Here is a 24,521-nt window from a genome sequence, read left to right on the forward strand (position 1 = left end):
GGGCTCAAGTGAAAATACACAAAAAGATGGAAAACAGGAGTGTGTTAGTGACAGAAGACACTGGCAATGGAAGGATAAACTAGTTTCAGGATCCTAAATGAGTTTGAGAAGTTGCTTCTTAAGCTAATGCATATTTGATCTTTGAGCTGTGAAATGAGAGCAATCAGACCTTAGTGATGTCTTTAGAAACCTGATGCACTAACCTCTAAGAAGTTTGTGTATTTGGACAGCAGAATTTCTTCAAGTTGGTGGGGGAATATAGAAGCTTTTATAGAGACAGAAATCAGCAGGAAGGTTGTCGCCTTCCCCAGTGCAAACCCAGCAGAGTGATGATTTGACAGAAAATGGTGCCATGAGTTTGGTGCCATCAGCTTCCAGTAACAGAAAGCCTGCCCTAAACTGGCTTAAACGAGAAGGTATAGAATGAGAAATCCAGAAGGAGAAGAGGCTCTGAAGTGGGTGATTCGAAGGTTCAGTGATGTCAGGGACCCGGGATCTTTCCCCTTTTCTGCTTCTGCATCCTTAGTGTGGCAACTTGGCCCTCCGCAGGATCACAAGGTGGTTTCAGTAGTAATTCAATCATCACATCTAGACAGCTGTCCAAAAGGTTTTTGAGTCAGAAGGCTTTCTAGAAGTCTCTTATCAGATTTCTCCTTCTTTCTCATTGGCCAGCATTGGGTCACATGTCCACTCCTGAGCCAGTCACTGGCAAGGGAAAGGGGAATTTGATTCAGGATTGATTCCTGAACCAGTCACAGGCATGATTATCAGATAGTGAACAGGTTCTGTCCCATGTTGGGCTTGGGATTATCATTCCCTGAGCTCACGTGTAGGAAAGTCTGGACACCACCACAAGGTCCCTCCTCTCTGCCTAGAAGAAGGAGTTGCGCTCTTGGATTCTAAATCTGTTTCTTCTCCAGTCCACCAGAATTACATCGGAAATGACGCAGAGAAGAGCCCTTTCTTCTTGTCAGTAACCCTTTCTGACCAGAACAATCAGCGTGTCCCTCAATACCGTGCAATTCTTTGGAGGAAAACAGTAAGTACCTGACTCGCACACAGATCATTCCCAGTCCAGGGTTTCACAAGCCTCATTGTCCAGGTGGCTCAGGAAAGCCTTTTCCTACAAGGCTCTTTCAGTTTGGGTATTTCAGGATTACACCATTCTGAGTTTAACAGTAACCTTTCCCTTATTTATAAACCACTAATCAGACACAGTCACTTGCCTCCGTCTTGGCCTCTGGGAATACAGAACTATATTTTATGAAGTATATCAGTTCATTCACCTTAGCCACTTTTAATACTGAAAGCAGTGAACTGGCCCACCTTCAGCTAAAGGAGAAAGATATACTAGAAAAATTCCACAGCATTTACCTGGGTACAGCCCTGTGGTGCTCCTGCCCCGGGGGACATTCGGCCAACCACCACATCAGCTCCACTTCTAGAATCTTTTCTAGGTTTAGCCCTTTTGTCAGTCTAGCAGTTTAGAAAAACTGCTCTAGACTTAACTGGACAGGCAGCCACTGCCTGTGGTAGTTTCCAAACACCCAGCTGGGGAGTGAGCTGAAAGGAAACCCTTCAATTTGCAGGTGCAACTCTTCATTGAGCTCAGGAGAGTTTCTTATGTCATGTTCATGATGGCTGCTTTTTTTCCTGTCTCCTGAATTACCCTTCTAGTAATCCTTATATTTGACCTGTCTTTCATTCATTCTTTTCATTTTTTTTCTTGGTATTTTTCCCTTTCCTTCTTGAAGAATTTTTCAAAAACAACATATGGTATGTTGGAAACAGTATGCACCTGCACACACACACTCACACACACACACACGCACACAGAGCAGTAAATCAGTAACTTCAAAAGGCCCAGAAGAATGTCCAGGGGTCTCCACACAGTTTTGTGGCTAGGAGCTTTTTATAGTGCTTTAAGACAGGAGTAGTAATAGTAATCAAATCTAACATCTATCAAGCACATGCCAGGCACTATACTAAGTCCTCCAAGTACATTATCTCAATAGATGCTCTCGAAGTCAGGGAGGTTAAATGACATGGCTGAGGCCACATGCTGGTAGCAGACCAGGCAGAAACCAGCAGAGCCAAGCTGTCACCATTGCACATAATTAATTCTATGTGTAAATCTTTGATTCCTACTGCCTCGCCCACTAGACCGAGTTCATGGAAGTCAGGAAGATGTCTTCTCTGTCCTCATTATCCCACTACCTAGCTCTGTGCTTGGCACATAGGCAGGGCCCTAGTAATAAGTTGTTGAGTAAATTAATAAATGACATCCAGTCCAGCTTAATCCCTGAGCAACATATGCCACCTTTACCTTATATATACTTTTATGGTACATTCAGAATTTTTTCTTTTTGAAGCAGATTTAGGGTGAAAATCTATTTGGTGTGAAGTCTTGTGAAATTATTTCCTACAGAGAAATGTTGGCATGTACCCCTTCCTGTGCCAACTGGGTTGGGTCCTGTCATTAGTACTCTGCAACAGTTGGAGGTGACCACGTTGGGGCCCTGCATGCCAGTTTTTCTCAAGTGCCTGCACCTTAGTGAGAAGTTAACAGTGTCTTCATCCAGAGCAGTGGGCAGGAGGTTTTCTGGCCAACTTTGTACTTACTTACTTATTTACTTATATGTATATTTTATTTTATGGCTGCTACTTACAACCTTTCCGTTTCATCTGGTTTCAGTGTTCTCTTTTGGATAACTCTTTCTCTTTTGGGCAAATAATGAAAAATTCTTCCCATAAGAAGAACCTCTGAAGAGTCAGATGATTTCTGGTTCAAGAAGTCTTTGAAGCCAGATATGGTCACACATCCCAACTCAGGAGGCTGAGACAGGAGGATAGCAAATTGGAGGCCAGCCTCAGCAACTTAGTAGGACTCTGTCTCAAAAGTAAAAAGAGGAGGGGATGTAGCTCAGTGGCAGAGTATTTGCCTAGCATGTGCAAGGCCTTGGGTTCCATCCCCAGGCGCCTTCCCCCCCAAAAAAATCTTTGAGTTGGAGACCTTGTATGTGGCTCTTGTTGTCAAGTGGAGACTGTTTTCTTTTTATGATCTTGGAGGCTTATCCAATTCTCAGCTCAGAGACTAAATAAACCCTCTTCTCCTCTGGTTCAGATGGTGTTTTAGGTAGCTTTCTGTTACTATAACAAAATACCTGAGGCAATCAACTTTAAAATAGGTTTTGGCTCACAATTTTGGAGGTTTCAGTTCATGGTCAGTTGGCCCCATTGCTTCTGGGCCTATGGTAAGGCAGCACATCATGGCAGGAGTAGGTAGATGGAGGAAGCTGCTCACCTCATGGCAGCTGGGAACCTCTAGAGAAAGAGAGACCAACATCCCACAGTCCACTTCAGAAGCTCAGCCCAATGTCCTAACTTCCTTCTCTGGTCCCACCTCTTAAAGTTTCCACCCCCTGCCAATAGCACAACAGGCCGGTGACCGAGCCTTTAAACACACAGTCTTTAGGGGACACTTAGCCCAACCATGGCAGATGGCTCAGCTCCCCTCCACAATGCCAAGATGCTGAGGATCCCTGTGTGGAAAGTCATGCTCAAATCCATGAGTGTGCAGGGGCAGTGGGACAGTGGAAGATGCCAGCGGCCAGAGCAAGGTTCGTTCCAGCATAGAACACGTTCATTTCTGAACATGGCCCTGAAGGAGCCCAAGAAAGGCCAGACATGGCTTCTTTCCAGTGCCCAGGCAGGGCTCTCTCAGAGATGGGAGTCACCGCAGTCCTCACTGATTCAGCGTTTTCACTTCCCAGGGTACGCAGAAAATATGCCTTCCCTACAGCCCCACGAAAACTCTGTCTGTGAAGTCCATCTTAAGGTGAGTACAGATGAGCTGAAACCCACACCACAGGTTTTCCCTGGAGTGCACTGTGTAGCGTCCCCCGACCCCCACGAGGCCTTCACAGCAGCCCCACAGGGCAGGTGCCCTCGCCCCCATCCTATAGAGGAGGAAACGGAGGCTCCTGAGAGAAGGCCCAGCTTGAAACTCACATGGGGTGGAGCTGGGCACAGCCCAGGCCCGGCAGCTCCGGCGCCACTCAGGCCTCTCCAGCGCATTTGTGGCCTGATGCTTTTCTGTGCATTCACTCAGACACTTTAGTCTTAGAAAGAAAATCAAGAAATATTTTTCCTTTCGTTTTTCTACTTTGAAATAGAAACCCAGATGTCAGCAAAAACTGCTCTGAGGAGAATGTGCTTATTCTTCACCAAACAGAAAGTGAAATGATTGGAACATCTGGCCGCTCCCTGCCCAGCTGCCTCTCCATGCCTCCACCTTCCCACCCCCTCCATATCTTTCCCATGCTTGGGTGGCAGCCCCCCAGGGGAATGCCACCGTGCTAATGGAGCTGTCCCTTTTTCCCTAGCTAGGATGTTACATCCCAGTGACCTGCTCCTTTGTCGGCATGTGCTAAATGCTTTCAGGTGTTCTCTTGGTAAACCTGTGACTAGCTCCAGGAAGTACATCTGTGGTTGTCTTCATCTGCTTATCAGGGACTGGAGCTTCAGAGAGGTGAGGGGATTGGCAAAGATCTCACAGCTGGTAAACTGCCAGGCTGGGATTTAAACCTAGTCCATGTGACCCCAGGACTTGGGCGAAGGATGACGCAGATTCCAGGGCCTGTTGATTTCCTCTGTTCACCCGCAGCTAGGTGGTGGTGGGAGATGGTTTTCAGGATCCTCAGGTAGCGCATCGGAGCTCCAAGACTGACTAACCAGGATGCCTCTTGGAGTGAGAGACTTGACTCCATCAGTTAAGGGTTAAGATTTACAGTAAAATTTCCATGTCCCATCTTCAAACTTGATTTGATCTTCAGATTGCAGGCCTTCTCTTGTCTGCTCTAAGCATTCTGATTTTCTTCTGGAGCAGTCTGAAGCCTGAGTTAAAGAAGCATCAACAGAGGGGTTACATTTTTTGTTGAGCATGGAACTATCTTGTTACTTCTATGGATCTATAAATTTTAACTTGCTACCAAGAGTAATACTTTGAATTATATTGACTTAAGATTTCTTTTTTTAACACAATTTTAAAAAATATCTTTATTTCACTTATTTACTTTTATGTGGTGCTGAGGATTGAACCCAGGGCCCCGAGAGTGCAAGGCGAGCGCTCTACTGCTGAGCCTCAACCCCAGCCCTGGCTTAAGATTTCTATGAATCTTTTTTTGTTGTTGATGTTCTCTAGAAGTTACTCTGGCTCCTTCTTCCTTGTTTAAAGACAGGGCAGTTAATTCAGCTAGAACTGATTTAGTTAGAATTTCACTTAGTTATGTGAGCAGCACCCTCCCTACTCAGTACACCACTCACAGACAGAACAAGTTGCAGCAAGGTTTTAAAGACAGGGAAGACTAAAACTTTCACAGTCGCCATCAACAGAAGTAGACTTATCTTCTTTTGTTACAAACATGAACTCGAGAACTTAAAAGAAAATTAAAATGTTAAAAGTCAAGATTGCAATTAATCACCGAGTCTATATTAAAGCAGGAAACGGAAACTTTATTCACCAGCTGGGGGTCCAAGGGGCAGGCTGCAAGTCTACACCCTTCGACCCCTCCTGGGGTTTGAAAACACCTTTTACAGTCCAAAACCATATTAATCATAAGTGGTTATTGCTGTGATTCAAAACCATAAGCAAACACCATGAGATCTAAAATCATAAGCAGGAGGGGGAATGGGTCAAAACGTCCCTAGTTGAGTACAAGTTAAAGAACAGTTACTAATGTCTGGACAAATCGATCTCTGACAGGATACATTGTCCAAGAAAAATGGGAACCAAAGAGAGAACAATTTTACATTGTATGAGAATTGCTACTTTGCTTTGCCAAACATGCTATGTAAAGCAACTGTTGATGGGTACAGAGGCAGGGCTTCCCCATGGGAGAAGCAGCTTTTACATGACATGAAGTTTCAGGGTAAGATGGAGTCTGTTTGGTCATTGCCCATGTAGCCTGGCCCAGAACAAAAATATAAATACTACAGAGTCAGATTAAGCCTGGGTTCAAGTCCTCCATCTGCTCCTTAATGGCTTTGTTTGTTATCCTGTTGTCTTCTGAGCCTCGATTTCTTTACCTTTAAAATGGGGACAAGGAGGCATGGCTCAGTGGGAGAGCACTTGCCTGCCATGCACAAGGCTATCCTAGCAACAAACACCCACAGCTAAAGCGAACAAAACAGTACCCACCTCCTGGGGACTAAATGGGGTGTGGGCGCCGGTGTGGAAAGTCCTTTTCACATATTAGTTCTTACTTTTACCTGTGACTCGTGAATATGGGCATCCTAGGTGGAAGGGGCCTTAGAGATCACCTAGTTCACCCTCCCTGTTTGACCTCTAGTGGAACTTAGCTTTGAGAAAATTCATGTTTCTTGTCCTAAGTAAGACATTAAAAAGTACTCTTAAGGATATTTTGCTTTGTGTGGTAGAGCAGTCACCAAAGGAAGAAAAAAAGTCAATTGATCTTATTTACATTTCAACATTTTTCTAGTACATGAAAAGAAGAATCTAGAAAACTAAAAATAAGAATTATTATTCTTAAAAATAAGAATTTATAAGAATTTTTTAAAAGGTTGCCTAAAATAGATGTTCCTGATTCCTCCCCACTCTTACTATATGAGTATCACTCAGGGACAGTATGTAGGTAAAGTAAAATGTGGTGTTTGGTGACTTTCACATATTTGTTCATTGATCATTCATTTGTTAATTGGTGTCTCCTGTGTGCCAGGCCCTTCAGAGAAGCCAGCCATGCTGTTCTAGAACCTAGAAGATGTTATCTAACTTCTCTGGAGAGCTGAGATTCATTCCACATCGCTTAAGTCTTCATCTCACTGTGGCTCACTCTGTCTATTCTATTTCAGTGCCATGAATCTGGACAAATTTGAGAAAGGCCCTAGAGAAATTTTTCTTCCTGAGATACAAAAGGTAATGAAAAATTTTGTTCTTCATAATTGTATAGAACCAATCACCATGTTAGGATAGGCCTGACAGGGCTGTGATGCTTCGGCTGGGGTTCAGGGTGAATCACCTGTGTACTTTTAAAACATCCTCAAGGGAGAACCTCATGACTGAGATTCTGCAGGTTTGGGGAAGAGCCTGAGAATCTGTTTCTCAGATGTTCCTTGAGTGGTGCTGACACCTAGCCACGACTGAGTACCGCTGAGCTGTGGTCCTCAACCCATGAACCAGTAAAGTGTGTGTTCAGAAAGGTCTTAAAAGTCAACCTCTTCCTGAATGATACAGAATCATGTGGAATGTGAAAGAGATTTTTAAAAATTAATAAAACAAGGCTGGGACTGTAGCTTAGTGGTAGAGCACTTGCCTAGCATGTGTGAGGCACTGGATTGCATCCTCAGTACCACATAAAAATAAATGAATAAGTAAAGATATCGTGTCCATCTATAACTAATTTTTTTTAATTAAAAAAACACAAAATGACCATGTGCTCTTACTCATTCAGAACTGTGCTGAGTATCAGAGGATTCAGAGTCCCCAGAAAGCTATCCTGTTCTCTTAGGGACCTTTAAAGGGGGAATAAAAGTTCAGTCATAATCTAGATAAGATTCATGTGAAAATACAGCCACACTTCTGTCTCGCAGCTGTAAATCATCTTAGCTTTGAAAACTTCCCCACTCACCACTGATCCCTGCCAGAGCCTCTGGTGTTGCTGTCCACCTATCAACCAGCAGCTACTTTTTTAGAAGTTCTGAAAAAAAGTTATCTTCACAATTTTAGGAATAAGAATATTTTAAAATCTTGAATTGTGTTAGTGGGACCTTAGCAAAGCAGGAACACATGGCAGGAGTGCCTGCTTCTGAAGAAATGTCATCTGAAATAAGGTGCATGCCATCACCAGCAGCGCACCAATCATATGGCAAAGTGGAGATTAAAGGAACTGTAAGCACAAGGGCTGGGTGACAAGGGAAGAAGCTGAGAGGCAGTTTTGAGTTCTGTTCAGGGGGCGACAGGGAGCCAGTGGGGTCTGAGGGTGATGAGGGCCGTGCTTTGTGTGTTTGGGGAAATAAGCCAGAGCGAGAGGCCTGGTGGGAGCAGAGCACCCTGGAGTGCATTCCTGAGCTAAGGCAGGGTTAGCCTTGAGGATAAGGTCGTTGGCTCTCAGCCTTGCTTACCTCAAATATTCATAAGATATGAATTTTCATATCTTTTATTTTGATTTAATGTTTAAAATAATACCCTGCCCCAGCCCTAGGAGAAAACTCAGACAAAAATAGGTGCATTGGGTTAAACTAAGCAATTTTAAGCCATGACATGCTTTAAAGTGACTATAGCACATTTGAATTGCAAATATGTCATTACCCTTGTGCCTTTGTCACTTCATTATACAGAGTCTTAACCCTTCCTTCTTCAAGCCTGGGTGTGATCCCGCCACCATCCCTGCCCCCAGATGGCCCCCAAACCCCCAGAGCCAGCTGTGGTGCTTTGGCTCTCAGACTGCCCTGCTCGGCCCTCCCCATCTGCTTTCTCTCTTCTTCAGAGTAAAAGGGGACAAGAAGAAAGGTCTAGAGCCATCTGCCCACCTCTGTCATCCCTTGCCCCATACTTTCGTGCTGTCCCCACAGCGTGTGACTTTCCTGTAGAAGGAGTCCTTCACGAGCCTCCGCTGTCCCGCTTTCCAGTGCTGGGCGTGCTTGGCAGGGCTGAGGCTCAGCTCTGCACCAGGCTGTTCCAGCTGCAGCCTCTCAGCAGATTCCCACAGGAGCCCATGAGCAACAGGCTTTGGGACACAGGGAAAGAGTTCTGAACAGTCACAGGCCGCAGAGGGTGAATGGGAACCCAACCAACTGCACAGGGGGCATCTCCCACAAAGAGAGAGGGCAACGGTGCTACTTACAATGGCTGCTAGACTGTTGTGACATTTTTCTCCACCAAAATCTTTCCAGGACAGTGTGTTATTAAGCCAGCTCGCAGTGGATGGAGAAACCTGGGTACCTCTGCTTCTTCTGCTTCTGTACGACAGCTTTCTTTCCAGCTGGTTGTGGTGTGACTCTCCTAGATGAGCAGGAGTTTTATAAAATCTGTAAGGCTAAATTGAGCTTTTAAAGCATTCTTAGGTTTTTTTTAACATTTTTTTTTAAGGTGTAGATGGACACAACACAATGCCTTTATTTTCATGTGGTGTTGAGATCGAACCCAGGTCCCGCCTATGCTAGGCAAGTGATCTACCACTGAGCCACAATCCCAGTCCACATTTCTAGGTTTTAAAAAAGTGTATATAAAATCACTCTCTACCAAGTCAGTCAGTCATATATGTATAAAAAAAATCAGTGTCAGCCCCAGACTAATGATTAGAATCATACATCCATCAAAAATACCACAGTCGGACTCTGTTAAGAAACACTCCCAATAGACCAGTTTATACTTCCAGGCTAAAATTACCAACTGGGCAACAGCAAAAGGAGGACCTAACTGATGCTCACAATTTTAGGAACAAGAATATTTTAAAATCTTGAATCGTGTTAAGTAAACTTTAGCAAAGCAGGAACACATGGCAGGAGTGCCTGCTTCTGAAGAAATGTCATCTGAAATAAGGAAACTTTAAGATAAATGTAACCTGGCAGCCTGTGACACCTCCCCACCCCCATCCCCGTAGTAGCTGAGTGTGGAGACCCTCTCCTCAGAGCTCAGCAGGATTCCTGCTTAAAGCTGATCTCTGCAGCCTGGCTGCCAAGGACAGCCCCCGTTACCAGGCCAGAAACTGGTGGCAAAACGCCCAGTCCTGACACTTGCTGGGATCTTGGCAATTGGGAAGCCCGGGTCATGAGCGCCTCCTTGTTTTACTCCCCACATCAGTTAAGAGAAGGCCCCAGATCCAGCTCTTACTGGCAGGCCTCGTGACCTTAACTCAGACCCTTCCCTGGGATTCTGGAACAGCTGAACTGCTCACAGGGTACTTGAGAAGATCTAAAGAAACTATGGGAAGAGAACTTTGCAATGAAATGCATGATGACATGCAAATATAAAGATGCCCCAATGAGAAAAAATACATAATAACTTTATTTTTTCCCAAAACTTAGAAGTAACCAAAATCACAGAATTCTGAATGAAAAAGGCCTCCTGTTAAATAAAATGGGAATTTGTGTGCCTTGCAGAGTTCTTTCAGAATTGCCAGGTCTCCAGTGAACACAGTTCCTCTCCTCTTGGGCAAGAAGGAGGGTGAGGGTCCCTTCAGCCTCCTCCACTGCCACCCTGGCTCTCTCCCTCCTGTCCACCCTTCAGCATTAATGGCTCACCAGGCCTGTCCTCCTCCACCTCCACTCACCCACTGATCCCTGCCAGAGCCTTTGGTGTTGCTGTCCACTTATCAACCAGTATCTACTTTTTTAAAAGTTCTGAAAAAAGTTCTCCCATGTAGTTAGTCTACAAATTTATATATGGAGTGACTGAAAATAATAAGGAAAGAAATTGGAGGCTGATTATATCTATGCTGCATACCAGGCTTTCCACACATAGCAACCTGTGCAGAATTAAGACGGTGTTATCCTTGGGCAGTGGGTGAGGAAACAGAGACCCTAATGGGCTAAATATCTTGTGCCCAAACACACTAAAGTACATGATGGAGCAAGGATCCAAAGCCAGGATTCTTCAGGGTCGCTGCTCCACGCCTCTCATAGGAGAGGGTCTTAGGAGACGACCTGACCTAGGGTCAGGCAAGTTACAGGGGACAAACCCAAGATTCTTGGCTCCTGCCTTTGGTCATAGTTTTGTTTTATTTTGTTTCCCCAAAAAAAGATCCATAAACAACTTGTTATTTTCAAAGTATTTTAATGCAAAACTGTGAGTTAACTGAAATTCGGCTTCCACAGAAAGCCAAAATCAAATGAGACCCTACACATGCACGTAACTTTTGAAACCTTTTCTTGACAGGACTTGCTGGTTCTTGAAGAACAAGAGGTGAGTGTTTTTATGGAGCCTTTGTTTGGCCATTTCTGCTTCCTGTGAGTCAGTGTGACACCCCTCCGGGTGATTCTGCATGGGTCTACAGTGTGGGTCCTTCCCACAGGAAGACTGGACTGAGGGGTTTGGTCAAGGCATACTTCAGAATTTTCTATGCTGCTAGCTATAAAGATATAAAAGCAATCAAACTACTTAGTCTGCTTTTGATCAAGGTAAGTAATGAGGCTTTAATTTCTAAAAGAGGATGTTTGTACATTAGTTATTAAGCAGATTCTAAATATATAAGATCCCTGACTTATTTACATGTTTTTGTGTCCTATTGCCCCATTGTTTAAAAATATGTTGGGGGCTGGGGTTGTGGCTCAGTGGTAGAGCACTTGCTTACCACTGATTTGATTTGATTCTCAGCACCGCATATAAATAAATGAATAAAATAAAGGTCCATAAACAACTAAAATATATTAAAAGAATACATTGGGTTTTTTAAGCACATATCTAATAGAAGGAGATGTCCAAAATATTATCAACAGGCAGCTGAGTAAATAAATGATGGTTTAGGCATATTGTGCTCCTCCATGAATGGTAATTCATCTGTCCAGTTGCTCAAACTTTGATGAAATCTTTAATAACTATCTTTCTCTTTACACCCCATATCTAATCCATCAGCACATCCTGTTGATACTTCTTCATAAATATCCCCAAAACAAACACCTCTCAGTTGCCTCCACCACAACCACGCTAGTGCACTGCCACCATCCCAATCTTCTCTGGCCTGAACTATGAAGGCCGGATCTCCGTTTCTCAATGTCATTTCCTTTCTAAGGGAATACTTGCCTGAAGCAGCAAGAGTGCCCTGTTATGGTGACTTGGAGAGATTTGAGCAATGGTTGGTGTCCTTCTGAGCTTCTTGGAGAGCTGTGTGACCCAGGCATTCTAATTCAATCCTATAGCTTCTCAGCTAAGATCAGTTGGTATATTTTAATCCCAATTCTAGCCTATTCTAGTGGTAAGCTGTAAAGATGGGCAGGAAAAAAGTTAGTAAATAGCACCTATGATGTTCCTGAAAGGTTAGCTATTTGATAAAGGGATGTCAGTGTCCCAAAACCCATGTTTTATTTGGCACCCCCAGGAGAAAACATGGCATCTTGTCCTGTAATACACACTGGGATAGCAAGAGAACTGTAGGGACAAGTGGAATCCTAGAAATACAGAGCATGTCCAGACAGGAGAAACAAGGTGTGGAGTTTTGAAAAAGGCCATCCTTTCTCAATTCCAAAAGATTCTTCTGGGATCATTGGGACTTTCATTTCTCCTCATACTTCACTTCTTGCAGAAGAAATATAATTCTTAACATACTATTAATTCCAAAGCATGGGAAGTTCTGTTTCATGAAGTTTAAAGCTTAAACTTTTTAAAAAGTTCCATACAAGTAGAAATGAAAAATGTGACCTTGTCTCTGTGTCTGAGCAGGACTTATGTGCTAAGCAAACGAGTGCTCCCAGATTCCCTCTAGCAGTTACCTCTCTCTGGAGCCCAGGTCTGCTCTTGGGACCTTGAAAGCTGCCTCCATCCTTCAAGATCTAGTGCTCCAAATGGTAGCCAGCCTCTTGATGCACTAAGGGTGTTCTGTTGAGTGGCGCATTCTGATAGGATCTGATAGGAGCTAGGGTGTAGCTCTGGGAAAGGGTGTGTTTGGCATGTTTGAGGACCTGGGTTCAGTCCCCAGCACCAGAAAACAACAACCATTGGAAAAGATCCACTGGTCAGTTCAGCCCAGATCAAACACACTCCTCAAATATGAGAAGTCACTATATTGAGGGATGCCCTGATTTCTGGAAATAGATGAGAGTTCCAAATTAGTCATGGATATCATTTGGGAAATTCTAAAAACCAAAGTATCTAAAAGAACCTATAAGAAAGTTTAAGAATTTAATAGGGCCTTGCATCTGAAGGCGATTTGAAGCAGGAGGTTCCATATAATTTATCTTTTAAACTGGTACCCTCTTTGGGCTGGGGATATAGCTCAGTTGGTGGAGTGCTTGCATTGCATACACAAGGCGCTGGGTTCAATCCCCAGCACCACAAAAAAAATAAAATAAAATAAAAAACAAACAAATAAACTGGTACCCTCTTGAGAGTAATACCAGGACAACAGGCAAATCAGATTCAAGCCAGGGCTGTCTTGGAAAACTTGGTTGTATAATCTCTCTGCCTATAAGTGATCTTGAAGATCCTGTGCCTTCAGATGCACAAACATCCCCATCCTGCACCCTCTGTGCACTACAGACTTTGTACTTATGCAATCTGACCCTGACACCATGTGATGAAGACTTAAAAAGGCCCTGCAACACCAGTCTTTCTGGGGTCTCCACCTAAGCAAGAGGGGTCCTCAGCAAAGAGAATTGGTAGCATGGCCAGCCTCAGAACAGCCCCATAAAGCTTTGAAAACCACAGCTCAGCTTGTAGCTCTCAGCTTTGCTCAACTCATAATCGTCTTGAGAAGACAGTGGCATGACACTGGCAAGAGCTGTGGTCAGAAGTCAGGAGGCCCAAGTTCCAGATCTGCCCCCTACTGTTCACTTAGTACCTAGTCTCTGCTTCCCTGGACTTCCCTGTCCTGTCTGTAAGTGAAGGGGTGGCCTCCAGGGACTACAGGTCCCTTCTGATCCTAACAAGTTGTTAGTTCATGGCCCTAGCTCTGATCATTGACCTGACCCTTTTCCCCTGGTTTTTTTGGCTGCCAGTTTGGCTGGACCCAATCCTGGGCTTTTGGCAGCCTGTTGTTGTTCCTGAAGTCCAGTGACTCTCACAGGAGGCTCCCTGGACAGCAGCACTAGCACCTCCTGAAAACCTAGTAAATGCAGACTTTGGGGCCCTATCTCAACCTGCTGACTTAGAACTCAGGGGTGGGACCAGCAATCTTTATTCTAGCAAGCCCTCCAGGGCATCCTATGCCTGCTCAACTTAGAGAGCCGCTGCTTCAGTCCCTGCATAGTTATTTCCACAGGGGCCATCTGTTAGAATCCAAATTGCTACAGATGCTTTTTGAGGGACTCCCAAGAATGGAAGAGTTACAGCATCTTACGAGGGATGGCTGTCATCACTTCTAAAATAGATGAAGGAAAAGCGGCAAACTGTAGAAACCCAAAGTGAGCAGAGCTCCCTGACAGAAATCTAAGAAACTGACCAAAACTGGCTTGTGAGGAAGAGATGATCACCCAGAGGCAGCTGGTGAAAAATGAGTGATTTCTGACCAGGTTTGTCTCTTCTCATTTATTACACACACATTCACATGAATTCACCTCCAAGTCCTGGCACCTGTGGTCCGCCCTGCAGATACAGTGGAAAGTAAAATGTATGTGATCCCTCCTGCAGGGACTTGGGCTCTGGTGGTGGAAAGAAACGAGTGTTCAGGTTCCTTAGAAGAGCTACAGAGTGAAGGGTGCCCTGGTGGGGATGAGTGGGGTGTGCGGCTCTGTCCCAAGAGTGAAGGGGTGGCCTCCAGGGAGATTTGTCCCAGGAGATTTCTCTGAAAATTGCTGCTTGAGCCAAGACCTGCATAATTGGGAACAAGCTGCCATCCCAGGGACTGGGGAAGAGCTCAGGTGGAGGGGTTGGCCAGAGCATCCTCCTTCTTCCTGCCTCTGTGTAGAAAACCACTGTCACTGGTGGGTGTGAATCTGACTTGCGGGCATGTTAGGACAGAAAAATGTTGAGAAGCATAACCTCAGACTCCAAGATTTTCAGATTCTTAATGCTCCCAGATTCCATTGTCCTAAATCCCGCTCCTGCCTTGACTTCCACCTCTAACCCATTGGGCAGGGCTCTGCAACTTTGTTCCTTGTCTGTCCCTTGATTGACCACCAAGAACTCCCCACTTAGTGGTGGGTCACACAACTGTGCAGGGAACTGATTCTCTTCCAACAGTGGGATTTTTTTTTAATTATGAAACACTTCAGGAATGCAAGAGTGAAGAGAATCATGTTATGAATATCAGTAAACTCGTTGCCCAGCTTTAGGGAAAAAACAAAACAAAACAGAGTTGAAACCCTGTTTCTCACTCTCTGACCCCTTTCCCCTGTCTTCCTCACTTCCAATAGAAGCTGCTCTTTCGTTTGGTATTTGTCATGTCCACAGGATCCAATTTTATTAACTCGCTGTTTGAGGTCAAGGACGGCAGACTGCACATTGGACTAGCGACTGCTTGCTTGGCTTTTTTTTTTTTCCTTGCACATCTGTTTTGTGACTTGTTCAGATTAAATATCTTTAGGAATTGGGGAAAATGAGCTTTTAGTATAAATTGCCCACCATTCTGTTTCTAAAAGAGTCCACAAGACATTAGCCTAAGATTGTTATGTTCGGCTTTGAATGACAATGAGCTCTCCTTTGCTGACTAGGATCTGGACTGTTGCGGGTGGGTGGATTAGAAGATGGTGCCAGCCCCATGAGTTGCTGTGGCCATTTATCTGGAGCTCTGTGTTGCCCCAAAATGGACCTGGCATCCTGCAGGTGCCACTAGTAATGAGATTGCCAATGAGTTAGCACACATAGAAGCATATGGTCTCATCTTTAAATTTTTTTTTTTTAGAGAATTTTTTTTAATGTTTATTTTAGTTCTCGGCAGACACAACATCTTTGTATGTGGTGCTGAGGATCGAACCCGGGCCGCACGCATACCAGGCGAGCGCGCTACCTCTTGAGCCACATCCCCAGCCCATCTTTAAATTTTAAAAACCTATGAAAATAATGTAATTATTGTCATTCACATTGTCAAAATTCGAATGGGAGGAAGGGATCTCCAAGTGTCCAGCCTGGTGACATCTTAGGACTGTGCACACTCTGATGGTAAAATTAACTTCCACATCTTTTGTTTTCTTATTGTCAGGGCTCTGTGAATTTCAAGTTTGGGGTTCTTTTTGCCAAAGACGGGCAGCTCACTGATGACGAGATGTTCAGCAATGGTATGTGAACACCACCCCCCTCTGCATACAAGAAACCCATCCTGCCTTGGTGCATTTTTGACAGTTGAAACTGAGCTCATTGGAGTCTTTAATCCAAGAAGACAGGTTTTTTTTAAATTTCAGGTAAATTTTGTAGGGCAATTGTTGCCCAGTTTCATTCATTTGGCAAATATTTACAGGTCACCTGATTTCTACCAATCCCTGCTCTGGGCACTGGAGATACAGTCTAAGTGGGAAAGCACATGGATTTGGAGAATTTGATTCTGCAGCAGAAAACTTTCCTGTGACTTTTATGCGGGGAGAGTTATACGATGGTGTCTTCTTCCTGAGATTAATCATTTTTCGTGTGAAATACCTGTTAGTTATTGGTGGAAACACTACTAATGTTTTTCATTAGTAGTGCAATTCTAAACATAGTGATCCTATGGTGATCTGGCAGTGGTAAGGTTGTTCATCTAGTTCTTTCTTGGTAATTTCCTTTCCTCTGATTCCTGGGATTATGAAACTTCCTCATAGACCAGGAAGAGGAAGGTGGCTTCATGCTGCGCACCTCAGCAGTGCCTCAGAACCTTCAAGTGATGTCAGTGGTAGTTAGAAAACAAGGGCTTGGTTGCACCCCTGTTCTGTTCATACTTTGCCTCTTCCTGCAGAAATTGGAAGTGAAGCTTTTCAAAAATTTTTAAATCTCCTGGGTGACACAATCACTCTCAAGGGCTGGACAGGCTACCGTGGCGGTCTGGACACCAAAAGTAAGCTTGCCTCTTGATTTATCTTGTTGTAGCTGGTAGAATTTTATTAATCAATTTGATCTATGTTTGAACTTATACCCAAGATGAGGGAAGGGATGGACCAGAGACAAAGGACAGGAGTCGAGCATCACCTCCAGTCTGACAAGGGTCACTGGACACATTCAGTGCCTCCATTGAGCTTTGCAAGACTAGTCAGCCTCACAGCCTCAAGGAGGTGGCAGTAGTCATGATCCGCCCATAAATACAATTATACACCACATCATGACATGTCCATCAATGATGGACCACATCTGTGACAGTGATCCCACAAGATCACATCACCTAGTGACGCTGAAAACATCTCAGTTCATGTCAGTATGCTCCAAGAGGTTCACACAAGGATGAAATCAGCTAAGGACACCTTCTCAAAATGTGTCCCCATCATTAAGTGATGCCTATCTGTACTTACTATTGAGCACCATCTGTGTACCAGGACTGTAGTACATATGTAGATAAACCAAAATGGGCCCTGCCTTTCTAGGAGCCTAGAGTTCACTGAACACACGGCCAGTAAACAGCTAATAATCAAATAGCTTAGTACTAAGTACTTACAGCAGTTAAGGAGCAGAATGCTGCTGGGACACTTTGCCAAATCTGGGGGCTTGGGAGAGGCTTCTCTGGGGAAGTGATGTTTGCAGTGAGAGGCAGGGATGACAAGTGGCAGCAGCTGGAGTGTCTTAAGGAGAGAATAGCACTCCCAGCAGGGGAATATCAGTGAAGTCCTCAAGACTGGAAAGCATGTGACTTCTCCTAGAAACTAAGAGAAAACATTTATAACTGGAGTGAGCAGACGGGCCAGGAAGGATGCCCTGTGGACTGGAGAAGGGAGCAGCATGACCCTGCAGGAAGTCTGTGGTCCCCTGGGCAGGGGTATGAATGGAGCAGGAGGAGGGGCCACTGGAGAGGTGGTTGCCACAGTCCAAACAGGAGGCAGTGGCCGCCATGGCTGGGGGGCAGCAGACTGGCAGGGAGAAGAGTACACTAACCGGAGAGCCCTTTCCAAGGCAGAGGGGGTAGGACTGAAATGTGGGAGGTGAAAGGAAGAAAGGACCCCCCCCACAGCATCTGGGCTTCTGGCCTGGGGACGTTGGCTGTGGTGGCGCCTGGGATTATGAAACTCCCTGGGAGCATCTGAGAGTGGGATCTGGGGGTGGGGCCTAAGGGAGGATGGTAGATAAGATCCAAGTTTAGATCTTATGTCTAGGTAGCACTTCTGTCATTTTCCTGTACATCTCCTGTGCCGCTGTTTGATCTTCACAATCAGGCCTTTAGAACAGTCGGGCAGGTGGTAAGAGGCTCCTTTGGCCTAAATGTAACAGGCTTCAAATCTGGGTGCCCCGGCCCTCAGGGAGCCCCGTCTTCCCACCAGCCCCCGTTGGCATCATCTCAGATTCTGAGTCCTAGAGCAGGGGGTGTGAGGACTGTGCTGGAAGTAGGCGAACTGACAGGGCCAGTGGGAGGCCATGGCCCCAGCCTCCCCAGAACAAGCTCTGTGTGCATATGGTGAATTCCCAAGTGCCCGTAAGCTCATCATCCCAGGACCAAACACAGCCTCCCTACTCTGGAGCAGACTACCGTCCCCAGGGCCCCCGAGACAGCCAGACACTCTGTGGAACACTTTGTGGATATAATCTTTTTCAGTCTTCCCAGCATCCCCCATTTTCAAATTAAGAAATTGAGACCCAGAGAATAGTGAGATGACTAGTCAAAAGAACTATAGCTTAAAATAAATTAAGAAAATGCCATAAAACAAAACCTTAAACTTTGGGGGAAAATAATATAGCTAATGAGTTTGAACCCAAGTCTGCCTAACTCCAAAGCCCCTGCTTTCAACCACTGCACAATTCTGCCAGATATATCACTTGCTTTTGTCTCGTGGACATGATAATTGTGTCGTCTTGTGTTGATTTCATCCTGTACGCCTCAGCAACTGGAAGGCAGGGAATCGTAGCAAACTTTGCTTTTTAGCCCAGACTTCTGATATCCTCCATTCTGAGGCAAGACATGAATCAGCAAGTGAGCTCAGAGAGAGAGGAGGTCTTTTCATGTGGGTAGAAGCTTTGCTTCCACTCAAGTGGATAATCCAGAATGACTTTTCAGAGTGTGTTCACTGTGCCCTTACTCCTCGATCTGCAGATAAAAGCTATTTCCCTATGGCCTCAGAAGGTTCTGCATCCAATAAATGCACACTTGTATTTTGCAGATGACACCACAGGGATACACTCAGTTTATACTGTGTACCAAGGGCACGAGATCATGTTCCATGTTTCCACCATGCTGCCATATTCCAAAGAGAACAAACAGCAGGTATGTGTGAACATGGGCTCTTTGAGAACACCAGCCATCAGTGACCTGAATGTGGAGAGAGCACCATACTGCTTTCACAGAATTGAGACTGTACGTTACTATAGTAGAATATCGCTACCAATTTAGGGATGCTTTTTACAGTCTGTACTCTTAAAACTTTCAACAAGACTTTGGAAGCTCTATTCTCACTGATGCTATATCACCATAAAGAAATAAAGGGACATAGGTAATAAAGTGCATGAGTGTGTGAACATGTAGATGTGTTTGCATGTGTGAATATAGTTTCATAGACTCATATTAGTCTGTATTGTGCTGCTATAATGAAATGCTCCAGTCTGGGTACTTTGTAAAGAAAAGGGGTTTATTTATCTTACAGTTGTATAGATTCAAGAGCATGCCACTGGCATCTGTTCAGCTCTAGTGAGGGCCTCATGGCAGATGATATCATAGTAGCTGTCATGTATATGGAAGAAATCACACAGCAAGACAGGAAACAAGAGAGATTCAGGGAGGTACCAGACTTGTTATAACAACCCACTCTTGCAAGACCCACAAGAGAAAGAATGGACTCCCATGAGAAAAGTGTCAGTTCTCAGTAAAAAGGGACAGACATCATTACCCTATATACATGTATGGTTACACTAGTGGAGTGACTTTGAACCATGGACAGCCAGAGGAATGAGAAGTTGTGCTCCATTTGTGTACTCTATGTCAAAAAATATTCTATTGTAAAATAAATAAATAATTTTTTTTTAAAAAGCATAAGAAAGCAAATATTAAAAAAAAAATGTCAGTTCCACCTAAAGACCTTATCACCTCCCACCAGGCCCATCTCTCAAAGGTCTCGTCACCTTTTGATACCACACTGGGGGCCAAGCTCCCAGCACATGAGCCTCCGGGGAACATGCTTACACCACAGCAAGACACCCCAGAGACTGATTTGCGTAGGTGTTGCCTTGCCTCAGTGTACCTTCGGTCATTTCAGAATGAGACTCCAGGACATAAAACAGTGGATCCTATGCGGTAGCTGGCAAGTCCTGTTTTCCGGGCCACGGCAGGTTAACCCTGAGTGTCTGCATGGGCAGCACCATGCTGGGAAATTCCCTGTACACTTCTTGCCCACTCCAGAGGTTGGACATTTTTGGGGGAAATTCTCCAGTTCAGACATGACAGAGGCTGGGGGTTGGGGTTCCATGTAACTTTTTAGGAGATTGTTTCATGCTTTTCCACATTGAAGGCATCAGTATGAGGCAGCATCACTGATATGCATGGACGGTTATTCAGATTTGTGAGAAATAGGAACCTAGAGAGGCGTTAGGGCCGGGAAGCCTGACCCGCTGAGCAGGATGCCCTGACCCTGGACTCCAGGGCTGTGCCCTGGGCGCTCTGCACACCTGCTCTGTTCTCTTCCTCCTTTTTCATGGCAGCAATAGTGGAATCATTCTCAGCTCCTCTCTTTTGTCTCATCCCACGTTTGATTTGGCAGGAAATCCCACTTGTTCTACCTTTAAGACTCATCTAAACTGTGGCCGCTCGGCGCACTGGTCTCCGTCACCGGCACCTCTCAAATGGACCATGCTGTAGCCTCCCTGTCTCTCCCTTGTTGCCTGAAGCCAGCATCTCAGTCCAGCAGCCAGAGTGAGCCTTAAAATGTAGGTCAGGTCATTTCCCAAACCACATGGCTGCCACTCCACCAGGGAAAGCCTCTGTGACCCTGTTCCTTCTCTCGTTTTCCCCTTGTTTCCTGCATCCCATCACATGGGCTTTCTCCCTCTTCCTCTCCCAGGAGAACCTGGCCTGCTCAGGGCCTTCGCCTTGCTTTCCAGGCTGCTGAGCTCTCTCCCAGCCCTCCAGCAGGCCTCCTCGTGCCTCCTTGGACCTGCCCAAATGTACTCCGAAACTAACCTCAGGCACTCTTTTTTGTTGTTGTTTTTAAAATATTTTTAGTTGTAGATGGACACAGTACCTTTATTTTATTTATTTAACTCATATACCATGCAGTTCACCCTTTAGAGCACACAGCTCTGTAGACTCTAGTGTGTTCACGGGGCTATCCAGCAGTCAGTGTAGAGCATTTCCATCACTGGAAGAGAAGCCCTCTCCCCTCAGCTCTCCTCTCCCACTCTACCTTGGTAACCGTGAACTTCCTCTCTATCTCTGTATTTGCCTGTTCTGGACTCTTCCTATAAATGAAAATACATTGTAGCATTTATTAAAATCCCTTTTTAATTGCTAAATAATTCTCTATAGTATGGCTTTATATCACATTTTGTTCATTCAGCAGTTAATGAATTAATAATGACTTTTTAAAAACACTTTTAGTTGTAGATGGACACAATATCTTTATTTTACTTATTTATTTTTATGTGGTGCTGAGAATATAACCCAGTGCTTCATGCATGCTAAACAAGCACTCTACCACTGAGCCACAACCCCAGCCTTAATGATTAATATTTATTATGGTAAAATATGCATAATGTAAAGTTTGCCATTATAACCACTGTTCTGTGTGCAGTTCAGTGGCATTGAGGACTTTCACATCAGTAGGCAACTGTCACCACCATCTATCTCCAGAACTTTTTATTTTCTCAGACTAAAACCCTGTACCCATTAAACAATGGCTCTGCATTTTCCCCTCCCCTAGCCTGGGATGGCCACCATTCTACTTCCTGTCTCCCAGCTACTTGAGGTTCCTTATATTTTTTAAAAAATATTTTTATTAGTTATTAATGGACCTTTATTTATTCATTTGTTTATGTGTGGTGCTGAGAATCAAACCCAGTGCCTCACATATGTTAGGCAAGCACTCTACCACAGAGCCACAACCCCAGCCCCAAGGTTCCTCATATTAATGGAATAATAATTTTGTCCGTTTGCATCAGCTTCTTCACTTAACATGATGTACTCTGGGTTCATCCATGTTGAAGCATACGTCAGGGTTCCCTATATTTTCAAGGCTGAGTAATATTCCGTTGTGTGTATGCACCACATTTTCTTTATCCATTTATCTGCTGACATTATGTTCTTTTGCATTTTTGGCTCTGATGAATTATGCCTCTATAAATATGGATATACAAACACCCAATTGAACCCTGCTTTTAATTCTTGAGGTATTTATTCAAAAGGGGAACTGCGGGATCATATGGTAAATCTATGTTTTGGGGCAGCGCCCATGCCCTTTTCCACAGTGATTGCCCCTTTTACATTCCTGTCAGCCCCACACAAGCTTGCAGTTCCTCCTCACCTTTGTTATTTCAGGTGCCACAGAGTGGGCATGAAGTGAGGTCTCATTTTGGCTTATACTTCCTTAATGATTCATGACATTGACCACCTTTTCATGTGCTTGTTATCCACATATAAATTTTCTTTGGAGAAATACCTAAGTTGTTTGTCTCTTTTTAATTGCATTTTTTGTTGTTGTCATTGAGTAGCAGGAGTTTTCTAATATAAATTCTGGATATTAACCCTTATCATATATCTGATTTGCAATTACTTTCTCCCATTCTCCACTGGGCTGCCTTTGCACTCTGTTGACAGTGTCCTTTGGTTTACAGAAGTTTCCAATATTGATGTGTTCTGATTTATCTATCTTCTTGTTTTTTCCCCCAGTACTAGATGTCAAATTCAGGGCATTTTGTGCATGCTACACAAGAGATCAACTACTGAACTACATCCCCAGACACTATCTTTTTTTTTTTTCCTGTGCTTTTAGTGTCATACCTAAGAAATCATTGCCAACAATAATGACTTTTCTTTCTTTCTTTTTTTTTTTTTGGTACTAGATACCAGCAGTGCTCTACCACCGAGCCACATAACCAGCGTTTTGTTGTTGTTGTTGTTGTTTTTGAGGCAGGGCCTCATTAAGTTGCTAAGGTTGCCCTTGAACTTGCAATGCTCCTGCCTCAGCCTTCTGAGTCACTGGATGTGTGCCACTGCACCCAGCTAATAATTACTTTTTGCACTGAATTAAATTGAAATTTGGAGATGCTCTCTAGACCTTAATTTCCCCATAATATCCTGTAAGAGTCAGCAGGGGCCCTCTTTTCCAGGAGCTTGCAGTGCAGAGAAGATTCCGGGAAGCCTGGGCAAACATTACTGTGCAACATAGAAAGTCATAAGCCCCAAGGAAGGGCATCAGGAAAGTTCTACAGACACCAGGGGACAAAGAAGGCAACATCTAACGGAAACAGGGAGGCTTCCTGGGCAAAATGTAATTTGTCTGGGCTTAGATAATGAGGTTTATGTGGGCTTGGTACTGAATGGGAGAGCAATTGTTTGGCTTGTATGAGGCCCTCAGTTTGATCCCCAATACTGGAAAAAAATAAAAAAGAAATAAGAGACAAGGCAAAATAAACTGGGTAAGCCAAGGCCCTGTTGTATTTATTTTTTTGCCACAAAACAAACCACTTCTACTTACCGGCTGGAGAAAACTGGTTCACAACCTCTCATGGTCCTGCATGTTGACAGCTCAGCCGGCAGGTTTTCCGCTGCTGTCTCAGGGAGCCTCTTCAGAGACGGTCCCCTGGCAGCTGAGCTGGAGTTATTTGGAGGCTGGATGGGAATGCTAGGAATCTGTCCTTGCTCCCATCCTTGAAGTCTCAGGGCCTCTCAGGCGCCTCTGCATGGCCTCTTGGGGGACGCTCTCTTGTCTGCAGCAGGGCTCACTACTGACAGGTGGCACAGCCCTCCTGGCCCCCTACACAAGTTCCATGTTCCAACAGGAGGCAGCAGAAACTATGGTGCCCTTTTTTTTTTTTTTTCAACCCCGGGACACTGTACCCCTGAGCTGCATCCCAGCCCTTTTTGTTTTGCATCTTGAGACAGGTTCTCACCAAGTTGCCCAGGCTGGCCTTGAATTTGCAATCCTCCTACCTCAGACTCCCAAGTTACTGAGGTTACAGACTCTCCTCTTGGAGGCTGGACTGGGCACCAGTTTAGGGTTACATTTGTGACAGTTTATTCATTGCTGCACTATGCAGCCAGCCATATTCAAGGTGAACCACCTCTTGGTAAGGGGCGTGAGAAAGAATGAGTTTCCATCTGTAGTCCCCCATAACCCAGAACTGAGGACACATGGGATCCAGAGGAACGGGGAGGCATTGTGATTGACCAAACAGGCAAAGGCTAGGGCACAGGTGAGCAGTAGCCTCTGTTGGGGTGAATGCAGCAGTATTGGTGACAGCTGCGCTCACTCGTTCGTGCACTGTGACAGCTTTTGCCACAGGAGCTGCCTGGCTGTGAAAGGACCACATGGTCCTTGAAGCTGAAAACATTAAATTCTGACCCTTTACAGAAAAAAATCTTGTCAGCCATGGGTCTAGGAGATCATTCTGGATAGGTCAAATTTGGTAGGCCATTGTTCTCACCAAGTGTGTACTTCAGAATTAGCTAAGGAGGACTGGAGATATAGGGAGAAAGAAAAACTAGCTAAGGCATTTATAATATTATCATTTGAGCTCCTCCCCTGGGGATTCTGATGCACCCCCTTGTTCAGTGCCCAGCTCAGGAGATGAATAAAGATAAACCTAATAGGGCAGAAGA

At 44.7% G+C, this 24,521-nt stretch overlaps 1 protein-coding gene across 10 annotated transcripts in view; it reads left to right on the top strand.

The window, feature by feature from the left end:
• Garnl3 (GTPase activating Rap/RanGAP domain like 3) overlaps positions 1-24,521 on the top strand; it is a 145,694-nt gene that overhangs the window by 72,303 nt on the left and 48,870 nt on the right. For all 10 annotated transcript variants that reach the window (XR_013438305.1, XM_078048246.1, XM_078048247.1 and 7 more), the window contains 7 exons: positions 921-1,039; positions 3,774-3,838; positions 6,871-6,934; positions 10,895-10,921; positions 15,810-15,885; positions 16,536-16,634; positions 18,877-18,980. Coding sequence is in view for 9 of the 10 variants with exons in the window: in XM_078048246.1 (XP_077904372.1) it covers positions 921-1,039; positions 3,774-3,838; positions 6,871-6,934; positions 10,895-10,921; positions 15,810-15,885; positions 16,536-16,634; positions 18,877-18,980 (554 nt within the window). In the remaining variant the exon portion in view is untranslated. The remainder of the gene's footprint in view (positions 1-920; positions 1,040-3,773; positions 3,839-6,870; positions 6,935-10,894; positions 10,922-15,809; positions 15,886-16,535; positions 16,635-18,876; positions 18,981-24,521) is intronic.

Source organism: Ictidomys tridecemlineatus, chromosome 4 (assembly GCF_052094955.1).
Source record: "Ictidomys tridecemlineatus isolate mIctTri1 chromosome 4, mIctTri1.hap1, whole genome shotgun sequence".
Taxonomy (NCBI): Eukaryota; Metazoa; Chordata; class Mammalia; order Rodentia; family Sciuridae; genus Ictidomys; species Ictidomys tridecemlineatus.